The 22,299-nt window shown below is 38.6% G+C and overlaps 1 protein-coding gene across 2 annotated transcripts in view; it reads right to left on the reverse strand.

Annotated features, from left to right (window-relative positions):
- ATP9B (ATPase phospholipid transporting 9B (putative)) overlaps window positions 1-22,299 on the reverse strand; it is a 184,330-nt gene that overhangs the window by 35,184 nt on the left and 126,847 nt on the right. For both annotated transcript variants that reach the window (XM_070747427.1, XM_070747426.1), the window contains exons 14-15: window positions 13,138-13,250; window positions 8,804-9,052 (exon numbers count right to left, since the gene is read on the reverse strand). In XM_070747427.1, the coding sequence (XP_070603528.1) occupies window positions 8,804-9,052; window positions 13,138-13,250 (362 nt within the window). The remainder of the gene's footprint in view (window positions 1-8,803; window positions 9,053-13,137; window positions 13,251-22,299) is intronic.

The raw sequence follows: 22,299 nt of genomic DNA on the forward strand, positions 1-22,299 counted from the left end.
CTGCAACCCAACAGGACCGACACAGACTTCAGAGGATAATCAGAATTGCAGAAAAAACAATTGCTGCCAATCTGCCTTCCATTGAGGACCTGTATACTGCACGAGTCAAAAAGAGGGCGGGTAAAATATTTACTGACCCCTCACATCCTGGACACAAACTGTTTCAACTCCTACCCTCAAAACGTCGCTTCAGAGCACTGCACACCAAGACAACTAGACACAAGAACAGTTTTTTCCCGAATGCCATCACTCTACTAAACAAATACAGTGATCCCCCGATCGTTGCGAGGGTTCCGTTCCAGGACCCCCCGCAACGAGCGGGTTTTCGCGAAGTAGCGCTGCGGAAGTAAAAACACCATCTGCGCATGTGCAGATGGTGTTTTTACTACCGCAGCGCTAGCGAGGAGCCGAAGATTGGGGGCGGCGCGGCTGTTTTAAAACGTCGCCGCCGACATGGGGGGCTCGCTAGCACCCCCCTAACCCGGGTTGGGGGTTCGGGGGGTGCTACTGAGCCCCCCATGTCGGCGGCGACGTTTTAAAACACCCGCGCCGCTTTCAAATGAGTCCCGAAGACAAACGTCAAACTTCTGCGTTTGTCTTCGGGACTCATTGGAAAGCGGCGTGGGTGTTTTAAAACGTCGCCGCCGACATGGGGGGCTCGCTAGCACCCCCCGAACCCCCAACCCGGGTTTGGGGGGTGCTAGCGAGCCCCCCATGTCGGCGGCGACGTTTTAAAACACCCGCGCCGCTTTCCAATGAGTCCCGAAGACAAACGCGGAAGTTTGACGTTTGTCTTTGGGACTCATTGGAAAGCGGCGCGGGTGTTTTAAAACTTCGCCGCCGACATGGGGGGCTCGCTAGCACCCCCCCAAACCCGGGTTGGGGGTTCGGGGGGGTGCTAGCGAGCCCCCCATGTCGGCGGCGAAGTTTTAAAACACCCGCGCCGCTTTCCAATGAGTCCCGAAGACAAACGTCAAACTTCCGCGTTTGTCTTCGGGACTCATTGGAAAGCGGCGCGGGTGTTTTAAAACGTCGCCGCCGACATGGGGGGCTCGCTAGCACCCCCCCAAACCCGGGTTGGGGGTTCGGGGGGTGCTAGCGAGCCCCCCATGTCGGCGGCGACGTTTTAAAACACCCGCGCCGCTTCGCAGCTGTCTCCTGAAGTCGAACGCGGAAGTTAGCGTTCGGCTTCAGGAGACAGCTGCGAAGCGGCGCGCGTGTTTTAAAACATCGCAGCCGGCCTGGGGGGGCTTTCCAGCAACCCCCGAGCCCGGGTTGGGGGCTCGGGGGTTGCTGGAAAGCCCCCCCAGGCCGGCTCCGATCGTTTTAAAACAGGCGCGCCGTTCTCCGCTGACTCCTGGTGAACTTCCCGGGCGAAGGGCGGGCGAGCGGGTGCTGGGGGGGCTTCGCCCTCCCGCCAGCAAGAGGGGGAAGACCCAGGGAAGCCGCCCAGCAGCTGATCTGCCCGGCGCCATCTGCGCATGCGTGCCCATAGAAAAAAAGGGCACGCATGCGCAGATGGTGTTTTGACTTCCGGGTTCAAAAATCGCAAATTACCCTGTTAGCAATGGTCGGGGACGCAATAACCGGGGGATCACTGTAATTCCCTCAACACTGTCAGACTTTCTACTAAATCTGCACTTCTATTCTACTAGTTTTTCTCATCATTCCTATCACCCATTTCCTCCCATGTTGACTGTATGACTGTAACTTGTTGCGTATATCCTAAGATTTTTATTAATATTGCTTCTTCATTGCTTATTTGAACCCTATGACAATCATTAAGTGTTGTACCACATGATTCTTGACAAATGTATATTTTATTTTATGTACACTGAGAGCATATGCACCAAGACAAATTCCTTGTGTGTCCAATCACACTTGGCCAATAAAAATTCTATTCTATTCTATTCTATTTTTCAGTGATTAAAAAAGAAATGGCCGCTCAGATAAAGTAAGGATGGAGCTGTGACTCCACCCTATTGCCATCTCTCTCCTGCAACTTCTTCAAGATATATAGCTGATAGCACAAAACTTATAAATCGGACAGCTCCGATTTTTGCCTGCTTTGAAAGTAAAGAGTATTCTGAATTCCTAACATAGTTGACTGAGTTTGACTACAAATTGGCTATTTCAGGTTCTAACTGGACTAGTTTTCAGAATCAATAGGCTGGGTTTGAATGTTTCCATAACATCCCACTCCACGTCTAGTTAATTGCATTGTGTGAGCCATGGCTATATAAACACGTAACTTTGCATCTCACATTTTTTCCTCTTGTCCATTAAAACAAGCTCATAGAATCCATTTATTAACATGAAACAGGACCATAATCCAGTTTATTTTCAATACAGGACATCTGGACTATTTCCAGAACATTTGGACTGATTCTAGAAGCATCCTTTCCTTTTCTGCATTTTTCTAGTTCTTTGATTCAACAAGAGAAGGATTTTTAGGATTTTTTAATTCAACGAAAGGAGTATTTTTTCCCAATGCTGAACACCATTCTTGCTCTCTTCTAGAGGTTTCTCTGAGCCATTAGATCCACACTGTTGATAAAAATATAGGGTAGGCAGGAGAGATACCACTTTAGAAGCAGATATATTTCTTCCACTAAAGAGATAAATGCTTTGATTCCTTTGCCTGGTCGAAGATTTGGGACATTGGATTTCTTTTTTTTTTCTTTTTGCATAGAGATGATACATAGAGAATTAAGAAATGTAAACCTTCTGAATGCAGAGCTAACTTGGGATTTTGTTGTCTCATCTGTCACACGTGTAAATCAGATCCTAATTATTTTGCTGTGAATTCCCCCAAGTCTATTGTGACCCAAATCAGTCTTGCTCCACAGGCATTAGAGACGAGCACTTCTTCAAGTGCTCATGGCTACCATTTTAAATATTCTAACTACCAAAAATGGTCCATGTACAGCCTTCAATTACCCAGCCCTTCTCCCTGTACTTTTAACACAACTAATTATTCCGTCATGAGAGGAAATATTAGAAAGTGAATAAAAATAAAACATGAGCCACTCCTTTCCACAGATATTATCACACGCACTAATCCCACCACCGGTCCAGAACTACCGTAGTATGTGTTTGGACCATAGGTTTCATACCTCTGTGATTTTTTTTAAAAAAAGCATAGCATAAATAGTTACGCCATTGTTAAGCCCTTGCCTCAATACATCTTGGATGGGAAAAGAACACCAATTCACCTTCTGATTAAAATTACTCTCCAAAATGGAGTCAACCCTATTCCAAATCTGAACTGATTATTCCATGATATTTCTGGTTTTAGGCTTCTACACAAAAAAAGAGCAAATTTATAAGATTAGTTCACAGGATAAAATCATCCTGCTTGCATAAATTATTAATATGGTGTTGAAATGTTCCAATTTTTGAAATTATAGAACTATAAGTTAGACAATTAATTTATTTGTAGAGTTTCTTTAAAATTGTAATTAATCAATCTTTTATAATAAAGATGGGAGTTTTTTGATGACAAAAATTATAGAGATTTTGTGCCTTTGAACCCATTGCTCTGTCCATTTATATATTTTTGCCTTGTTTATTTCATCATTTTAGCACCAGTTTAATTGAATATACACTACAGACTCAAATCTGCTGATGCTGTTTGAGTCCTCAACATGTTTTCTTTCTTTGCTATGCTATTGAGGGCACTAGGAATAGACAAATGAAACTCGATTTTTTCAGAGAAAATGAAATATTGATCACTTATCATAAGAAGCAATGAGCTTGGCATAAATAGAACTCATGCTATGAATACAGAATAAGTTACTAATCTGAAGCTACAGTAGTTATATGCATTATAATGATGCCCTGGTGTTAACTTTCTTTAGAATGAATTAGGGTGCTTTTCAATAGCTAGAATTACAGATTCTAGGAAGAATCGGATTTATTATAAACTGTATCTTGTATCTTTCCAACATTTTGCGGTGAACTTATCCTGCAAATTACTATAAATTATAAACTATAAGAATATTATTAGATACCACAGTATACAAAATTGAAAATATTTTATTATTCAAGGTTGAATGCATAAAACTAGATTGTTAAAAGGTTGTTTATTAACTAAGCATATTTTGATAGGTCACTTATAAAGTGAAAAAGAAAACATCAGTTGAGCTATTTTGCTAAATAAAGCTCCAGGGTACGATATTCACAGCTTTATTCAATAAAATTACTTTTAAAATAGTAAGTGTGTGATTGGGAAACACCAGCATCATCCGTCAACCAAAGTGCAAGAAAGCTGAATAATGAACCATTTACATTATTTTCCTTAGGCTCCAGTAATTTGCAGGCATTGCATCAATATAGCTCGTTTAAAAAAGTATGATGAAAACATGTTTTTTAAATTTAGGGTTTTTTTTGTTTTTTTAAAAAAAACAACTCCTGCAATGAGTTGCAGGCTCTTTTGTGCAACTTTGTCTTTTTTAAACAAAATTTGAAAAATCATTAGAAAAATTAAATTTATAAAGACATTTAGAAGACTAATTTTAAGGATTACAAAACGATGCTGATTAGTTCACAACTAAGCAATCTAAATCCTGATTGACCGTTCAGCCAAGATTAGCTACAAATGCCTGCCCGAATAGAATGAAGCTATTTTGCTAAATAGTAGAAAACCAGGGGTAAGCGGAGGCAGTGAACAAAAAGCTGGTTTGACTGATTTTAAATAGTCCAAGTCTTAGTCGAAAGAAAATAAAAAGCTGTTATTAGATATACAATCCAAAGTCTATTTGCCTAAAAATCTCAAAGCACAGTAAAGAAGAAATCAAGGTTTTTCTTTTTAAAATATAATTTTCTTGAAGTTTTTTAAAAATAAAGATTGTAAAACTAATTCAAATGAAGCTAGAAAAACTATAAATAAAAGAAAAATTCAGAAGATGCAGGGGGGGAAAGATAAAGTGTAAGAGAAAATAAAAAAAGCTAACAAAGAGATTAATAAAGAAATAGCTTTCAACTTTCACGCCAAGCATAAGCTAATATGCTCTTTCACCCTCTTTTAAAATTACAAATAAATTAAAAAAACTTATTCCCATACCCAATTTTTATCTTAAAAAATCAGAAACTGTAAGCTTTTTTGTCCTGGTTCTGAAAAAAAATCAGAAATACCAAATGAAACCCTTAAAAATTCTTAATTTTATCCTTAATCATATAGTCCAACTTTATAGTTCTTTTTGCTTTTCATAATCTTAACCTTTAAATAATTTCAATAGCATCACAGGATTTGATCTCTTATCAATCTTTGGGATTCAAATGGAGTCTTCAATGGTTTCACCAGTCTACGTTGTAGAACTGTCGTCCAGGTTTTCTTCACCTATCTGTTTCATGATCAAAGCATTTTCTTTATCTAAAGAGGCATCCTCCAAAATTTATTGTTGCAGTTCTTCTAATGCTAGATCCTTTCCTTGCTGCGTCTTTTGTATACCCATTTTGATAATACTTATTTAGTTGTCTTCCATCTCTTCCATCTCATTATCTTTATCAGATAAAGGTTTTTTTAAAAAAAACTATCATAATTTTCTTTAAAAAATTATCCGTTGAAACCTGTGTCCTTTCTGATATTTTAGTTGTTGTTGTTTTATTATTATTATTATTATTATTATTATTATTATTATTAATTATGTCAATCCAGTTATTTTTAAATAAATAAATAAATGGTTATAACCAGCTTAACTATTTTAATTCCTTTCTGCCTGATACTTTAATTGTCTGTAGCATCTATTTATTTATTTATTTATTATTTATTTATTTTATTTATTGGATTTGTATGCCGCCCCTCTCCGGAGACTCGGGGCGGCTAACAGCAACAATAAAACAGTGTACAATAGTAATCTAATACTAAAACGATTAAAAACCCATTAATATAAAAACCAAACATACATACATGCATACCATGCATAGAATTGTAAAGGCCTAGGGGGAAAGAGGATCTCAATTCCCCCATGCCTGACGGCAGAGGTGGGTTTTAAGTAACTTACGAAAGGCAAGGAGCGTGGGGGCAATTCTAATCTCTGGGGGGGAGTTGGTTCCAGAGGGCCGGGGCCGCCATAGAGAAGGCTCTTCCCCGGGTCCCGCCAAGCGACAACGTTTAGTTGACAGGACCCGGAGAAGATCCACTCTGTGGGACCTAACTGGTCGCTGGGATTCGTGCAGCAGAAGGCGGTCCCTGAGATAATCTGGTCCGGTGCCATGAAGGGCTTTATAGGTCATAACCAACACTTTGAATTTACAACCATCATCAAGCCTTAGTTCCTCATATAGGTTCAATTTCATTTCATTCATTTTCCTCAAATATATTATTTTATTATATACTTGTTTTTCAAATCTTATAGCAAAGATAACCAAGATTCCAAATATCTCAGGTCTCCCTATCTGTTTGAAACTTTCTTCAATTAAAATTCTTTTTTTTAATTTGCTTTTTGCCAATTGCATATTATTTTAAATGTCAGCTGAACTCATTTTTAATCAGATTTGGAAATGTTCAGTTTCTCCATTTTATGAGCATAGCTTCAAAATGGCAAGCTTAATTTGACACCTTGTGAGTTTTACCTTCTTTGGATTTAATGACTTTGCCATTGCTGACATCAAATATGTCATTTTCCTTTCCTTTCAGTGCTCAAACTCATGGGAGATGGCTCTTTTTAGGATCATTTCAACAGGAACACTCATTGCCATCTCCCGTTCTTCCCTTCTCTACAGAAGTGGAAGGACCAGTCTAATCACTCATCATCCATTCTACATAGTGATTGTCATCTCTGGTCATTTGTGAGATGATTCCAGTCAGCCAAGACCTAAACCAGAATCCACAAATCAAGGTTTCCCTGTATTTTTTCACTTTCCAGATTCAGGAGACTGCACTCTACTGATCTGCTTTTTAAATTTCTTTTTGCCCATTTTATGGTCCAATTCCCTCAAGTCAGTTTTCAGACATCAAGCCAATAAAGTATAGAACCTTACAAAGGTTGGTAAAATATAGTAGATTACAAAGAGTACAAAACTCTTTATACATTCAAAAGCAACGTCCCATTGGGAGTGGATGGCATAGAAGTCAAATGAATGAATGAATGAATGAATGAATGTAACAGTCAGATAAAATCAATAAATGAAAACACAGGTGTTAAGAGGAATAAATTAGAGCTGTGCAAAACCCCCCAGAAAAATATGTTTTGGTTTATCTCTAGAACTAACAATCTTGCCTAAAGCTTTGAGTTCTGTTTCTGTTAGGATAACAGAACACTCAAAGCTTTAGGCAAGATAGGACAAACTTGAGGCATTTTAAGCGTTCTGGCTATATTTAACAATGGAAACTAAGAATCAGCTCCTGGTTCCTTTCTTTTTTCCACTGAGGCCTGTAACAGTGGCAGGGTGGTAGTCATTGGATGCTTATCTACCATTCAAATTGTGTAAAGTATCATTAAAGGAAACTTGAAAAAAATATCCACAAGAAACAGTAGGAATACAATTATGGTCTTAAAAGCTAAAAATCCTTTAGAATAACATCTGTTATCTCCCAGAAATAAAAAGCAGGTTTATGTAATTTGATTAATTAATCCCTCTGTAATACCCAGCCAAGAATATAGCAACTTCTTAGCACCCTCTTCAATTAATATATGTCCCTATAGGTTTCTCCTCAATATTGTCATTAAAAAAACCACACCACCTTGTCTTGCTGACTTTTATTTTGGCAATCTGGAAATAAAAAAATAGCAAAACCATTGTTCTCATCTGATGTTTTTGTTTGCACAAAAAAAAGTAAACCAATCCCCAAGAACTCTAGTACTTTTAATATGAATAATATTAGCATTACAAGAAAATGTAGAACATACACATATTCAGGAAACAACTTGGCCATGCTGCTGCAAACCCTCTTCTTTTATCAGACCTTATGCTAAATAGCTTCTTTCCTCTTAATTTGTATTCCCACAACAGTCTACCCAGTCTAATCAAGATCTATCAGACACAACCTGTCTCTGTCACTAAGCTAGCTAGACAGGAAGACTTGGGCAAAAATGTTCTAAATGCAAGTAGCAAACAAAACAGTCCACTTAGTTTTGCTACTTATGTGCCTTGATACATTTATGTTTTGTTTCACATGCAGAATACACTGTTTTATGGTTTGAAGAAAACTTTCAGAACACGTGTTTCGTTTCAAGCTTGCGACTATCTCCAGATCAGAACATTTTCATTTTGCTAAAGTTAATGGCTTATGAAACCCAACAGAAAAAATGTACATTTGAACAGATGTCTGAAATATAATTTATATGGGCTTATAAATATCCCACCACAGTACATAAATCAAATAAATGGATTAGACACAAATAAATGTAATGTATATAACTGGCATAATTCCCTGTCAACGAACAATTGGCTTCAGCACATGGAACTTACAGTATGTGAAAACACGATCATGAACAATACGTTGGGAAGATTATTATTATTATTATTATTATTATTATTATTATTATTATTATTATTATTATTATTATTATTTAGATTTGTATGCCACCCCTCTCCGCAGACTCGGGGCGGCATACAAATCTAATTAATAATAATAATAATAATAATAATAATAATAATAATAATAATAATCTTCCAGATACTTTATATGGCTGCAATGAACATTCAGAAATATGAACAGTACTGCCAAAATCAAATACATCTCCAAATGATTTGTTAATTCTGCCACATCAGAAAACTTTGGTGTTTTTTTGTAAACGTTAGGAACAGTTGCTCTATTAATTTGACAATTGTGCACATTAAATTATGGCAGCCTTACCTCATCAGGGCTTGAAGCTTGGTAAGTTCTATTTTCATCACTGAAATCCTGATCTACCTCTGCATATTCTGTTTCTCCGGTCACTCCTGTTCGGGATTCATACACAGGTGTAACATTGTGACACAATGCAATAGCTTTTACTGCTTCATGTATTCGATTGCTGACCGTTTTTCGAACTTTAGGGGCAGAGGACTGCATCTTTCTGGAAGGTGTTGAGCTGGTGCTGTTTCCACTAGACTGTGTATGCGTCTTTGAAATATAAATAGAACATTCAGATAAAACAAAACTATCAATTTCTTTCATTTCATCCTGGAATAACTGGATTCTAAAATTCTATGGCTTGTTAATTTTAAATTGTGTGCCAAATGTTCCCTTCTTTAATTATGCATCCTCTTTTAATACCTACACTTAACTTTTTAGAGGAAATTCATACCCTCAGATCAAAGTTTTCACGCAGATGCACACAAATATTATTAATTCCCTTCTTCTGTGTAGAGAAAGCCTGTGCAAATAAGAATAATGATAAAATCACATGCTTCCTTATATAGGTGGTTTGAGAAAGAATGCAATATTTTTACCATGTTTGGTAAAAATGTGAATACATGCAATAGGTTAGTGAATTGTTCTAAGGTAAAGACAATCTTGGAATAACTTGGAGTTTTTCTTAAGGGAACTTTTCATGTTATTTTTCCTGATATATGTCATCACTGCTTAAGAAAAAGGAAGCCAAGTCGCAAAAGATGAGTCAGGCACAGGTGCATTTAGGAGTTACATTGAAAATCTACAAAAGCTTGTACCTTTAAGTTGCTTTCAACATGTGACTTAATATACACACTTTATATATTATGAAAAGTAAAATGAAACTACTCTTTAGAACATGGTTGCCCTGTACATTGTCAAGAAATATAACTATATGGGACCCTAGATCTCTTACAAGTGAATGGCTCAAAATTTAGCTCCCTTTTATACTATGAATGGCAATTAGGTTACTAAATGTTTCCTTGCTGATGCTTGCAGACTACAAATTCTTGAACGTTTTCTAAACTAGGACCTTTATTTGAAGTGAGGACTCTTAATATTCTCTGCAAAGCTTGGTGTGATCTTTAATCTAACAGAAATGGCACACACAATGCATGCTAGTGTTCCTGTTGCTACCGTTATAATAAAGAATTATATTTTATTGGATTAGCACTGCAAAATAACCTCTTGTCATCTCACAAGTTTTATCAAACCAACTTTAGATTTTCTGTAGAGTAATAACATTGAAATCCTGTTTGGCAACAAGCATTTTTAAATTTCATGTATTGAACATGGAACTGAGAATATTTTATCCCTAAAATTATAGTGCAGTCTAATAAAAGGTTTAAGTTTCTGATCGTCTGGCATTATTGTTCAGCTATTGCTTTAAACCTTTGCCTTTGCAATCTACTAACACTGATGCCATTGCAACCACTAATAAATTAAGCAGATTTACTCCTTCTGAATTATGTTATGTTTATTGATGCTTGTGTAATTTAATTTCACACAAATTCCATTAAAGATTATGCCCTCTATCACAAAATGCTTCCAGTGGGGAAATATAATCAGGTTATAATAGATTTGTGTGCTTCAGTAGAGGGGACCTACTTGACTATTGTCATCTTAATAAAACTGAACACATACAAGGGAGAAAAATCAATACCATACAAGGACCACTGTATAACTGGTTGCATTAATAGTTATTGCTTAAGTAAATAAATGCACAACAGTTGCTTTTTGAAGCAACTATTAAACAGCTATTTATCTTTTTATGGGAGATTATTTTCCCCTAATTTATAACAGGTAGCAAAAATGAATGTATTATAGGGATATTTAATAAAATAATTTACTTAAATGCACAAAATTATCTCCCTTTTAAAAATGTTTTACTATTTAGTAAGAATATTGGATTCTACATCACTTTGTTGTGATATTCTCATTGGAAAGTGCTAGATTTATAATGGGAATGTATTGCATAAATCAAATAGACTTTGTATTTCATTCTCTATTAATGTGACTTCTCTTTGTCTTTTATACTTGCATAGCTTTGTAACTGATAAATTATGGTCTAAGAAAGATGGCATATATTATGTAAGTGTTTAAAATATGTTAATGTTAAATCGAGTTACTAATCATATTACAGCTCAACATAGGCAACTGGTCTTTCACATGTAGATGTGTTGTTCAGAATGTGAATGCAAACCCATTTGTGATTATTTTAAAATAATTTTGGCCTATTAATATCCTTATATGCATGTGCATTGGGCAACATTTTAAAAAAATATTCTGGATTTTAAATTTGACTTCTTTTTATTGTTTTGTATTTACATTGTTGTTGTAAACTGCCCCGAGTCCTTCGAGATTGGCTGGCATAGAAATAATAAATAAATAAATGTCAGTAAAATAAGTAGAACAGGAGGAAATGTGTAGTAGACATCATTATATATTCCAATGGTGATGGAAATCATGGACTCTAAGCCAAGAAGTCTTTAGTTAAAATATTTTGAAAGTTAATTCAATATTTTGCATAAAACATAGTAGCATCTTAGCTTTCCCCCACACTTACCAATATTATTATGAGTAAAAGGTAAAAAATAAGTGTTTGTGTATATAAATCAGCTTTTCTAAATATTCTACTTTTATCATGGAAGTTACACTAGTGTATTTAACACATTTGATGTAAGGATTTACAGCAATGATTTATGTGGTGCAATGAGAAGGGGGGAAACAAAAAATTATACTTTATATTCCATACTGCATTTATTGTTAAGTGGGAATATATTTATTTGGTATCAGATTCATGTTGAAAACATATTAATATTTTTGGAAAAGAGTTTTAAATTTACATATAACTTATTTCAAGAAAAAGATATCTTGAAACAATGTTATTTACTGTCCTTTGATAAACCATAGCATGTGATGGACGCAAAGAATAGGAGGATGAAGCAGGTTTTATAATGAATAAGCTCCATCCGTATGGCATGATGTATTCTTTGGAGGAAATCTCCTTTGCCCTGCTTCTCTCTATTGCTTGCTTTCTATCTTGTCCAGGTAAACAGCAGACATTCAAATTACTCAAGTGCAGGTCTTAGTGAACATTTCATGACACTCAGAGGCAAGATCATACTGTATGCTCCAGAAGCAAAGTTGACTTTATCAACTCCATTTGATGACCTTTGATTAACAGCATATCAGTTCAGATTGACAAAAAAATGTGATGAGGCACAAATACATGAGCTGATGCCACTGGTTATTTACCAAGAGGCATAGCCTCTTTTCAGATCTTTATAGTGAGAACAGACAAAATGGTTTTGTAATTCTTAGTCCTATTCTCTCCTAAGGCAACTTTGTTATGGTTTTATCCTTTAATTATCGGAAGCTGAAATTTTATGTATGAAAACTAATACTGGTTGTCTTTCATGTAGGTAGATTTGAAATATTTTTCATCATGTAATCAAAAGTATAATTTGCAAAATAAATAAATATCAATTGCACCATTATTTTACAGTACAGTGTTCCCTCAATTTTCGCGGGGGATGTGTTCCAAGACCGCCCGTGAAAGTCGAATTTCCGCAAAGTAGAGATGCGGAAGTAAATACACTATTTTTGGCTATGAACAAGCCTTCCCTTAACACTTTAACACTTTAACACTTTAAACCCCTCAATTGCAATTTCCCATTCCCTTAGCAACCATTTAGATTATTACCATGTTTATTTATTAAAGTTTATTTTAAAAATATTTATTAAAGGCAGATGAAAGTTTGGCGATGATATATGACATCATCAGGCGGGAAAAACCGTGGTATAGGGAAAAAAGCTGTGAAGTATTTTTTTAATTAATATTTTTGAAAAACCGTGGTATAGACTTTTCGCGAAGTTCGAACCCGTGAAAATCGAGGGGACACTATATAGGGTAGTCCCTGACTTGCAACTAGGTGCAAACAGAATTTTCATTGCTAGGTAAGGCAATTGTTAAAGTAAGTTGTGCCAATTTGGCTGTATTTGCTAAGTGAATCACATGGTCCTTAAATGAATCTGGCTTCCCTGAAAAACTCTGCATGCCAGAAACCATCTGTGCCCTGAACGCTGCAGCTGCCATAAATACATGCCAGTTGCCAATCACCTGAATTTTTTTTACGATAGTTTTTAAGGGAAAAATTGGTTGTAAGTCACTTTTTTTCCATGCCACCCTAACTTCAAATGCTTGCTAAACAAATTTGTAAGCCGAGGACTAGTTGTAATCTAACTTTTTTTTGTATTTGGTTTTATTAACAAAGTAAGTTATAGTAAGGGAAGTAAGAATAAAAACTAAATACCTGGGAATATGAATTGATAATATGATTTTGAATTTCATCCATTGTGTCTGTTCCATATGAAACAGTACCTAGGTGGAGGCGCTTAAATATCATCTCATTCTGGGTCAGTGTACCTGCAGTAAAAACATTGAATACATGCAACTATAAGTATGATGATGAAAATATTATTTGCGTTGTAAGTTATAATAAATCCAAAAAAACATATGGTAAAGCAGATAGCATGCTGTCTCTAGCAGCCAACTGAAAATTATAACTACTTCCCATTTTAACAAATTTAGCCTGTTAATTGGTGCCAAACCTTGAATTTCACAATCAACACAAATAGTATGCATTTAGTATTACTTCCGATCTGTAAGAAACTATAGGGTGTCAGTCAAGGAGTGACATTTATGTTCACCACTGTCAACAGTGGCATCCTTGTTTCCAAGAAAGCTTTAATTGAAGAGTGGATGATATAGGGTGTGAGGATAAGGCAGAGTCAAGAAGTTATCAATGGGCAGATTCATTTGTTAATTCAGTCAAGCAAGTTTATATACATAATAATTAAAACCCAGAAAAGGGTAAAGCTTATTTTTTTTGACAATGGGGATATTAAAATTATTTTCATTTTACCACCAGAATATATTATTTTCTTTATAGTCACCATACTATTTTTAGATGTGTGAACTTATAATCATTAAATAGACCTTTTCTAACAACATCTACATCCAACCTCCTTGGAAAGCATAAATGGTATCTCACTAGGTGATTTAAACAGGGATATGTAGATTTCAGAACTGGGAAAAAATTACAGGTTAAAAACAAAGATTTGGAATTGTACTTGAATTGTACTTCTCAGAAATGGGCTGGATTTCTCAGCGGAACTAACTTTAACATTTAAAACAGTACTGTATTTAAAATTAAAAAGTGGTACAATTGGTTAAGGAGAAGAAAATACTTGCATATTTTACAAAAAGAAGACAATCCAACAAATTAACTCTTTAATGAATGATAAATTTCAACTATTACTTTATTTACCATAAATATCGTATATACCTTACTTGCAGCATTGGAAGATCAAAATTATCTACTCCCAAACAAAACTACTATATACCCTCAAAGTAATAAGACGGGATTTAATACACTAACTACATTCTCTAATTTTATGTCGTATTGAGCTGTAGCACCAGCCAAGTTGCTGGTCCTTCTTTACCTATTTCCTATACTCCCTCCTTATATTTTACTTTCCTACAATATCTTTCTCTCTTTCTATTGTTTCTCCTTTTCTCTCTCACCTCTTCTTTACTTCTTTTCTTATTATTCTATATTTTCTAAATATTATGTGATGTTTACAGTATAGACCTCAAATGTTAATATTTATAAACTAATTACTGTAGACTTAATTTATCTTACCCTTTTTAAAATAAAGATCATTTTTTCAAAAATCAAAAAAATCAAAAAGATCAAAAAGACTATGTTAAATCAAAGGTGAAATATAATTTTAGGGCTGCAAAAGGCAGGAACAGTAGTTCGGGCTCACAAACCACCTTTTTCTAATTTTTTCTGGCAAACATAGACATCTTCCAAGGTTAGATCCCACCCCAAAGACCCAATGGATATCCTCCTGATATAACAGTTCCAACATCTGTTTTACTTGGGAATTTTGCTCTTTTAATTGGGACTAATTATTCCTGTGTTTGGGTCAAAATATATCATGCTTAAAAAAAAAAGCATCAATGGGCAGATCAGATTGAGAATAGTAATATTATTTAATTTCATATACAATAACGGTATATTATTAAGGAAACTACCATATTTTTGGAGTATAAGATGCATTGGAGTATAAGATGCACTTTAGATTTTGGGGAGGAAAATAGGGGGGGGGGGGAATGCTGCTTACCAGGTATTCATCTGGCTAGTCCTTAGTCTGATCAGTTTCAGTAAATTAGTTTGCTTGTTTTGTGCGCTAGAGTGTGCTTTTTATCCCCTGGTTAGGGATAAAAAACAGTTTCTAAAACACTTCGCCCCCCCCCCCCTTCAGAGAGAGAAGCAATGAGAAAAACAGGCAAAAGGAAGATCACTTCATTGCTCCACCTCTAGCTACATTCGGAGTATAAGATGCACCCAAATTTTCAGCCCCTTTTTGGGAAGGGGGGGGGAGGGGACACTTTATACTCTGAAAAATACGGTATATAGGTATCTAAAAGTACACAATTGCCTAATCTAGTTTTCCTTATTCAAGGGAAAATATCATATTTTTCATCCATTCGAATGGATGTGTCAACTGAGCCAACTCTGCCTGAGTCTTTCTTTTTTAAATTATCAGTTGCTGTTGTTGTTCAGTAGCAACCGTATTTTTCAGAGTATAAGACGCACCTTTTCCCCCCTAAAAGAGGCTGAAAATTTGGGTGCATCATATACTCTGAATGTAGCTTTTTCGAAGCTTTTGTTTTCAGCCTTAACGAGGTGCTAATAATCTTCCCAGCTCTTACTGGCTTTTTTTCATTGGTTTATTAGCTTTTCCTCATTGCTAATTGTTTTCCAGTCCTAACCAGGTGCTAATGATCTTTCCAGCTCTTACTGGCTTGCAGGCTTTTTCATTGCTAATCTCTCTGAATAAGGTTTTTTTCCAGCCCTAAGTCTTTGCAGGCTTTTTTTCATTGCTCCTTGTTCCGAAGGATGTTTTTTCCAGCCCTAACAAGGTGCTAAAGAGTTTCTCGGCTCTTACAGGCTTGCAGGTTTTTTCATTGCTACTCTCCCCAAAGGTTTTTTCCAGTCACAAGTCTTTGCAGGCTTTTTTTTCATTGCTGCTCGCTCAGAATAAGGTTTTTAAGGGTCCTAACAAGGGGATAAAATAATGTGCTGAAGTTGATCGGCCTAAGGGTGGTAGCCAGAAGAATACCTGCTAGGCAGATTCCCCCCCCCCCTATTTTCCTCCCCCAAACCTTTTTTTAAAAAATATGGTTTTTTTGATTTTGCAGATAAGGTTACATAAAACAAACATAAAACAGTGCACAGTGCATGTGCCCATCACCCGACTGACAATAACCATCATCACCACCACCAATTGCGGGGGGATCAAATATTTACTAGTTTATATATATATATATGTAGATTGTTCTGAGTTCGGGTTTTGTCCCGTGTAATATTTTGAGTGTTACACGGGGCAAAACCAGAACTCAGAACAATCTACATACATATACCCGTGAAAATTTACGAAAACAAATATATATATATATATATATATATATATATATATGTTAAAATGTTTTCAGCTGGAATTTTAAAATTAAGGGAGACTAGGATGGTCCCATTTCGGCCTTATTAGGCCTCATCAGCTAGCCACACCCCTTTCTTTTACTGGGATTCGATCTGGTGAACTCTGCATTGTAAAGCAGAGAACTAGCAGTTAGAGCTATTCGATCTGAATCCTTCCAGCTCTGTACCAGGGAGGGGCTATATGTTTTTCTTAAGTCGGATCACCCTGGTATATTTAAGGAACGTCACAGCTCCTTTTTGCCTCTAGGCCCAACCCAGGACCACTACAAGGCAGTTAATATATTTATAGCCGACAACTATATTCTGTATGTGTTAAAATGTTTTCAGCTGGAATTTTAAAATTAAGGGAGACTAGGATGGTCCCATTTCGGCCTTATTAGGCCTCATCAGCTAGCCACACCCCTTTCTTTTACTGGGATTCGATCTGGTGAACTCTGCATTGTAAAGCAGAGAACTAGCAGTTAGAGCTATTCGATCTGAATCCTTCCAGCTCTGTACCAGGGAGGGGCTATATGTTTTTCTTAAGTCGGATCACCCTGGTATATTTAAGGAACGTCACAGCTCCTTTTTGCCTCTAGGCCCAACCCAGGACCACTACAAGGCAGTTAATATATTTATAGCCGACAACTATATTCTGTATGTGTTAAAATGTTTTCAGCTGGAATTTTAAAATTAAGGGAGACTAGGATGGTCCCATTTCGGCCTTATTAGGCCTCATCAGCTAGCCACACCCCTTTCTTTTACTGGGATTCGATCTGGTGAACTCTGCATTGTAAAGCAGAGAACTAGCAGTTAGAGCTATTCGATCTGAATCCTTCCAGCTCTGTACCAGGGAGGGGCTATATGTTTTTCTTAAGTCGGATCACCCTGGTATATTTAAGGAACGTCACAGCTCCTTTTTGCCTCTAGGCAAAAAATATATATCCTTAGCTCTACTTTGCATTTGTTATTATTGAAAGAGTGATTGGAGTTTATTTTATTTATTTTTCATTTTTATTTATTATTTGGATTTGTATGCCGCCCCTCTCCGAAGACTCGGGGCGGCTCACAACAAGTGAAACAAATCATAATAATCCAATTAATTAAAATATTTAAAGATTTAAAAAAACCCATATACTAACAGACACACACACAAGCATACCATGTATAAATTAAACGTGCCCAGGGGGAGATGTTTAATTTCCCCATGCCTGACGGCAAAGGTGGGTTTTAAGGAGTTTACGGAAGGCAGGAAGAGTAGGGGCAGTTCTAATCTCCGGGGGGAGTTGGTTCCAGAGAGCCGGTGCCGCCACAGAGAAGGCTCTTCCGCTGGGGCCCGCCAACCGACATTGTTTAGTTGACGGGACCCGGAGAAGGCCCACTCTGTGGGACCTAATCGGTCGCTGGGATTCGTGCGGCAGGAGGCGGTCTCAGAGATATTCTGGTCCGATGCCATGAAGGGCTTTAAAGGTCATAACCAACACTTTGAATTGTGACCGGAAATTGATCGGCAGCCAATGCAGACTGCGGAGTGATGGTGAAACATGGGCATACCTAGGTAAGCCCATGACTGCTCTCGCAGCTGCATTCTGCACGATCTGAAGTTTCCGAACACTTTTCAAAGGTAGCCCCATGTAGAGAGCATTACAGTAGTCGAACCTCGAGGTGATGAGGGCATGAGTGACTGTGAGCAATGAGTCCCGGTCCAGATAGGGCCGCAACTGGTGCACCAGGCGAACCTGGGCAAACGCCCCCCTCGCCACAGCTGAGAAATGGTTTTCTAATGTGAGCTGTGGATCGAGGAGGACGCCCAAGTTGCGGACCCTCTCTGAGGGGGTCAGTAATTTTCCCCCCCCCAGGGTAATGGACGGACAGATGGGATTGTCCTTGGGAGGCAAAACCCACAGCCACTCCGTCTTATCCGGGTTGAGCTTGAGTCTGTTGACACCCATCCAGGCCCCAACAGCCTCCAGGCATCGGCACATCACTTCCACCGCTTCGTTGACTGGGCATGGGGTGGAGATGTAAAGCTGGGTATCATCGGCATATTGATGATACCTCACCCCATGTCCTTGGATGATCTCACCCAGCGGTTTCATGTAGATGTTAAATAGCAAGGGGGAGAGGACCGACCCCTGAGGCACCCCACAAGGGAGAGACCTCGGAGCCGACCTCTGACCCCCCACTAACACCGACTGCGACCGGCCAGAGAGGTAGGAGAAGAACCACTGGAGAACAGTGCCTCCCACCCCCAACCCCTCCAACCGGTGCAGAAGGATACCATGGTCGATGGTATCGAAAGCCGCTGAGAGATCGAGGAGCACCAGGACAGAGGATAAACCCCTGTCCCGGGCCCGCCAGAGATCATCCATCAACGCGACCAAAGCGGTTTCCGTGCTGTAACTGGGCCTGAAACCCGACTGCCGGGGACCTAGATAATCGGCTTCTTCCAAGGACCGCTGGAGCTGGAGTGCCACCACCTTCTCAACAACCTTCCCCATAAAGGGAAGGTTGGAGACTGGACGATAGTTATTAAGTACGGCTGGGTCCAGGGAAGGCTTCTTGAGGAGGGGGCGCACGAGCGCTTCTTTATAGAGTGTTGGAAAAACTCCCCTCCCCAAGGAAGCGTTGGTAATCTCCTGGGCCCAGCTCCGTGTCACCTCCCTGCTGGCCGAGACCAACCAGGAGGGACACGGATCCAGTAGACAGGTGGCGGAACTCACAGCTCCAATGGCCTTGTCCACTTCATCAGGTGTCACCAGATCAAACTCTTCCCAGACAGGTGGACAAGTACGTGCCCCAGACACCTCAACTGACTCATTGTCAGTCGACTCTGTTTTACAATTGGAGTCGAGGTCGGCCCGGATCTGAGCGACTTTATCAGCGAAAAACGTGTTAAACTCCTCGGCACTACTCTGCAAGGGCTCCCCAACTCCCCCCTGGTTAAGAAGGGAGTGGGTCACCCTAAACAGAGCGGCCGGGCGGGATTCCGCTGATGCAATCAAGGCGGCATGGTACGCGCATCTTGCCGCCTTGAGCGCCACTTTGTAAGTCTTAATAAAAGCTCTTACAAGTGTTCGATCAGATTCAGACCTACTCTTCCTCCATCGCTTCTGTAGACGTCTCTTTTGGTGTTTCAACTCCCGGAGCTCCTCGTTGAACCATGGGGCTCTACGGGGTCTAGCGCCACGGAGATGTCACAAAGGCGCAATCCGGTCAAGAGCCTCCGCAGCAGCCGTGTTCCAGGCCTCCGCAAGAGACTCCGCCGAACTGTGGATGAGTGCCTCTGGAATAACCCCAAGCGCCGTCTGAAAGCCCTCTGGGTCCATCAGGCGTCTGGGGCGGAACATCTTCATTGGTTCCGCCTCCCTGCGGGGAAGGCTTGGAGCCAGGAAGTCAAGCCGTAGTAGAAAATGGTCTGACCATGACAAAGGCAATGCTTCTAAGCCCCTTAGTCTCAGACCATTTCTCAATTGCTCGGAAAGGAATACCATGTCAGGTGCGTGCCCTCCCTCGTGAGTCGGACCCTGTACTACTTGAGTTAGGTCCATGGCTGTCATGGTGGCCATGAACTCCTGTGCCAGCCCAGAGGTTTCGCCGAGTGACAGCAGGTTGAAGTCCCCCAGGACAATGAGTCCGGGGAACTCCACCGCCAACCCGGCTACCTCCTCGAGTAGCACAGGCAGGGCTTTTGACATGCAGCTGGGAGGCAGGTACGTGAGAAATAAGCCCACCTGAACCCCTAAGTCCAACTTCAGCAAGAGAGACTCGCAACCCGCAATTTCCGGAGCAATGAGTCTACGCAGGCAAAGGCTCTCCCTGGCTATAATAGTCACTCCTCCCCCCCTTCCCTGGGGTCGAGGTTGATGCCATATCTGAAACCCGGCTGGGCAAATTTCAGAGAGAGGAACACCTCCCTCCGGGCCCAGCCAGGTTTCAGTAATACAAGCCAGGTCGGCCTCCTCATCCAGGATCAGATCCCGGATGAAGAGAGCTTTATTTACCACCGACCTGGCATTAAGCAGCAGCAACCTGAGTCCAGGGCCAGAGATACACTCATCACCAGTACCCAAGATTGGGCTCACAGAGCCAGAACAAGGGACCGTTATTAAGCAATTTTTCACATTTGTGTCACAGATTCTACTCAGCATATAATCTTTCACTTTATTCCATCGTGCCATCAGCTTCTCCAATTTATTTTCATCAAAGTTATTTAATTTCCTCCCTAAAAACTAAGGTGCATCTTATACTCTGGGTGGTGTCCAACCCTTCACAATCACGTGGAACATAGCATGCCATCCTCCACTATCTCCCAGAGTTTGCTCAAATTCATGTTCATTGTGTTAATAATGCAATGTGTTGGCCAAAGTATTTGAACTTCTGTACCTGTCCTTCCAAGAAGAGTCAGAATTGATTTCCAGGTAGGAAAATCATCAGTGCCAAGTACTAACTGTCTTAACTCAAGAATCTTTTCCACTCCCTTCCTATCATAAATGTTAACATTTTTGAGAATGAAATTATTCAACGTCTGTTGTGCTTTAGGAAAAATAGTATAAACTTTGAGAAGAAAAATATATTTTTATGTTTATGCTTCAAAGAGCAGGGCAAGGACCAACCCACACAGTATTTCTTCTGGTTGGATTGCAGAAACAACCAGATGAAATGGAAAGCTGCAATAGGGAAGGAGGAATATATGTCATAACTGCTTGAAAATAAAAGTTACAAATAAATATTTATTTTTCTTCATCTCTATGCAATTATGTATGTATGTATGTATGCATGCATGCATGTATGAATGTATGTATAGTAAAGGTTTGGTAGAAGCAATATTGTAAGAAGAATAAATTTCTAATATGTTTAAAGGCAATCAAGATAGATTTTACCCATAATACAATAGTAAATGATATTCTTCCTAAAACCAATATCTCAGAGTCAGGCACGATAAAAATGCACTTATTATTATGAAAATGCTTTTATTAAGCCAGGTTTTACCAGTATCTCAGTCTTCCTCTGATCCGTTAATTATTAATAAATTCTTATATAAAGGCTTTCATTTTTCTTATTATTATGTCCTGAATTATCATGAATTTGAGACAGTTATGGGTTATAATTGAGACACTATGAAAATCTGACTTGGATTTTTATAATGATGAGAATAGTTTGTTAAAATAAAAATATCTATTATGGAATATCTGCTTCTACTGCTTCTATTTTTTTTTATCACAGAATTTGTAGGAGTTGTGTTCCATCACCTTTTGCATGTGTAAGTATCTGGCCAAAACAGGTCAATAAAAGCTGGGAACATACAAATATATCTGCACCTCAGGAAAAAAAAGAAAGAAGAAATGTGTATTGCAAAATCAGAATGCAAACCAGGGACTTTAAAAAAAAACTAATGTCCCCTGGAGTCAGGTGATTTGCATAATAAATTGCAATGCACATTTTGCCATTTACCACTCTTGCCTCCTGTGGATGACCATGGCTGGAGATCCAAACAGGTGTATCTGGCTGGCTGCTCATATTTCATTTACCTTTGCTGAATCCTGGAATGTCCCCAGACTGAAGAAAATATGTAGCAGTAGTACTGGGGTTAATTACATTAAGCAGTATAGAATCTTGTAGTATGTTTTAACAGACAAAGGAAATACTATTCCTCTCCTATACAGATAATCCTCGATTTATAGCCTTTAGTTCAATGACTGTTCAAACTTACAATGATACTGGAAAAAATGACCTATAATAGGCTCTTGCACTTAACATTGTCACAGTGTCCTTGCAGTCATATTATCAAAATTCAAGTGCTTGCAACTGGCATGGATTTATTTTTGTAACAATTAGGTGTTGGCATTAGGAAGTAAGATGTGGACATCTTTATATGTCATTGAAAGTCACTGGAAGTAGGACAGCCTATAATTCGTTTAATCC

Source organism: Erythrolamprus reginae, chromosome 3 (assembly GCF_031021105.1).
Source record: "Erythrolamprus reginae isolate rEryReg1 chromosome 3, rEryReg1.hap1, whole genome shotgun sequence".
In the NCBI taxonomy this organism is placed as follows: Eukaryota; Metazoa; Chordata; class Lepidosauria; order Squamata; family Dipsadidae; genus Erythrolamprus; species Erythrolamprus reginae.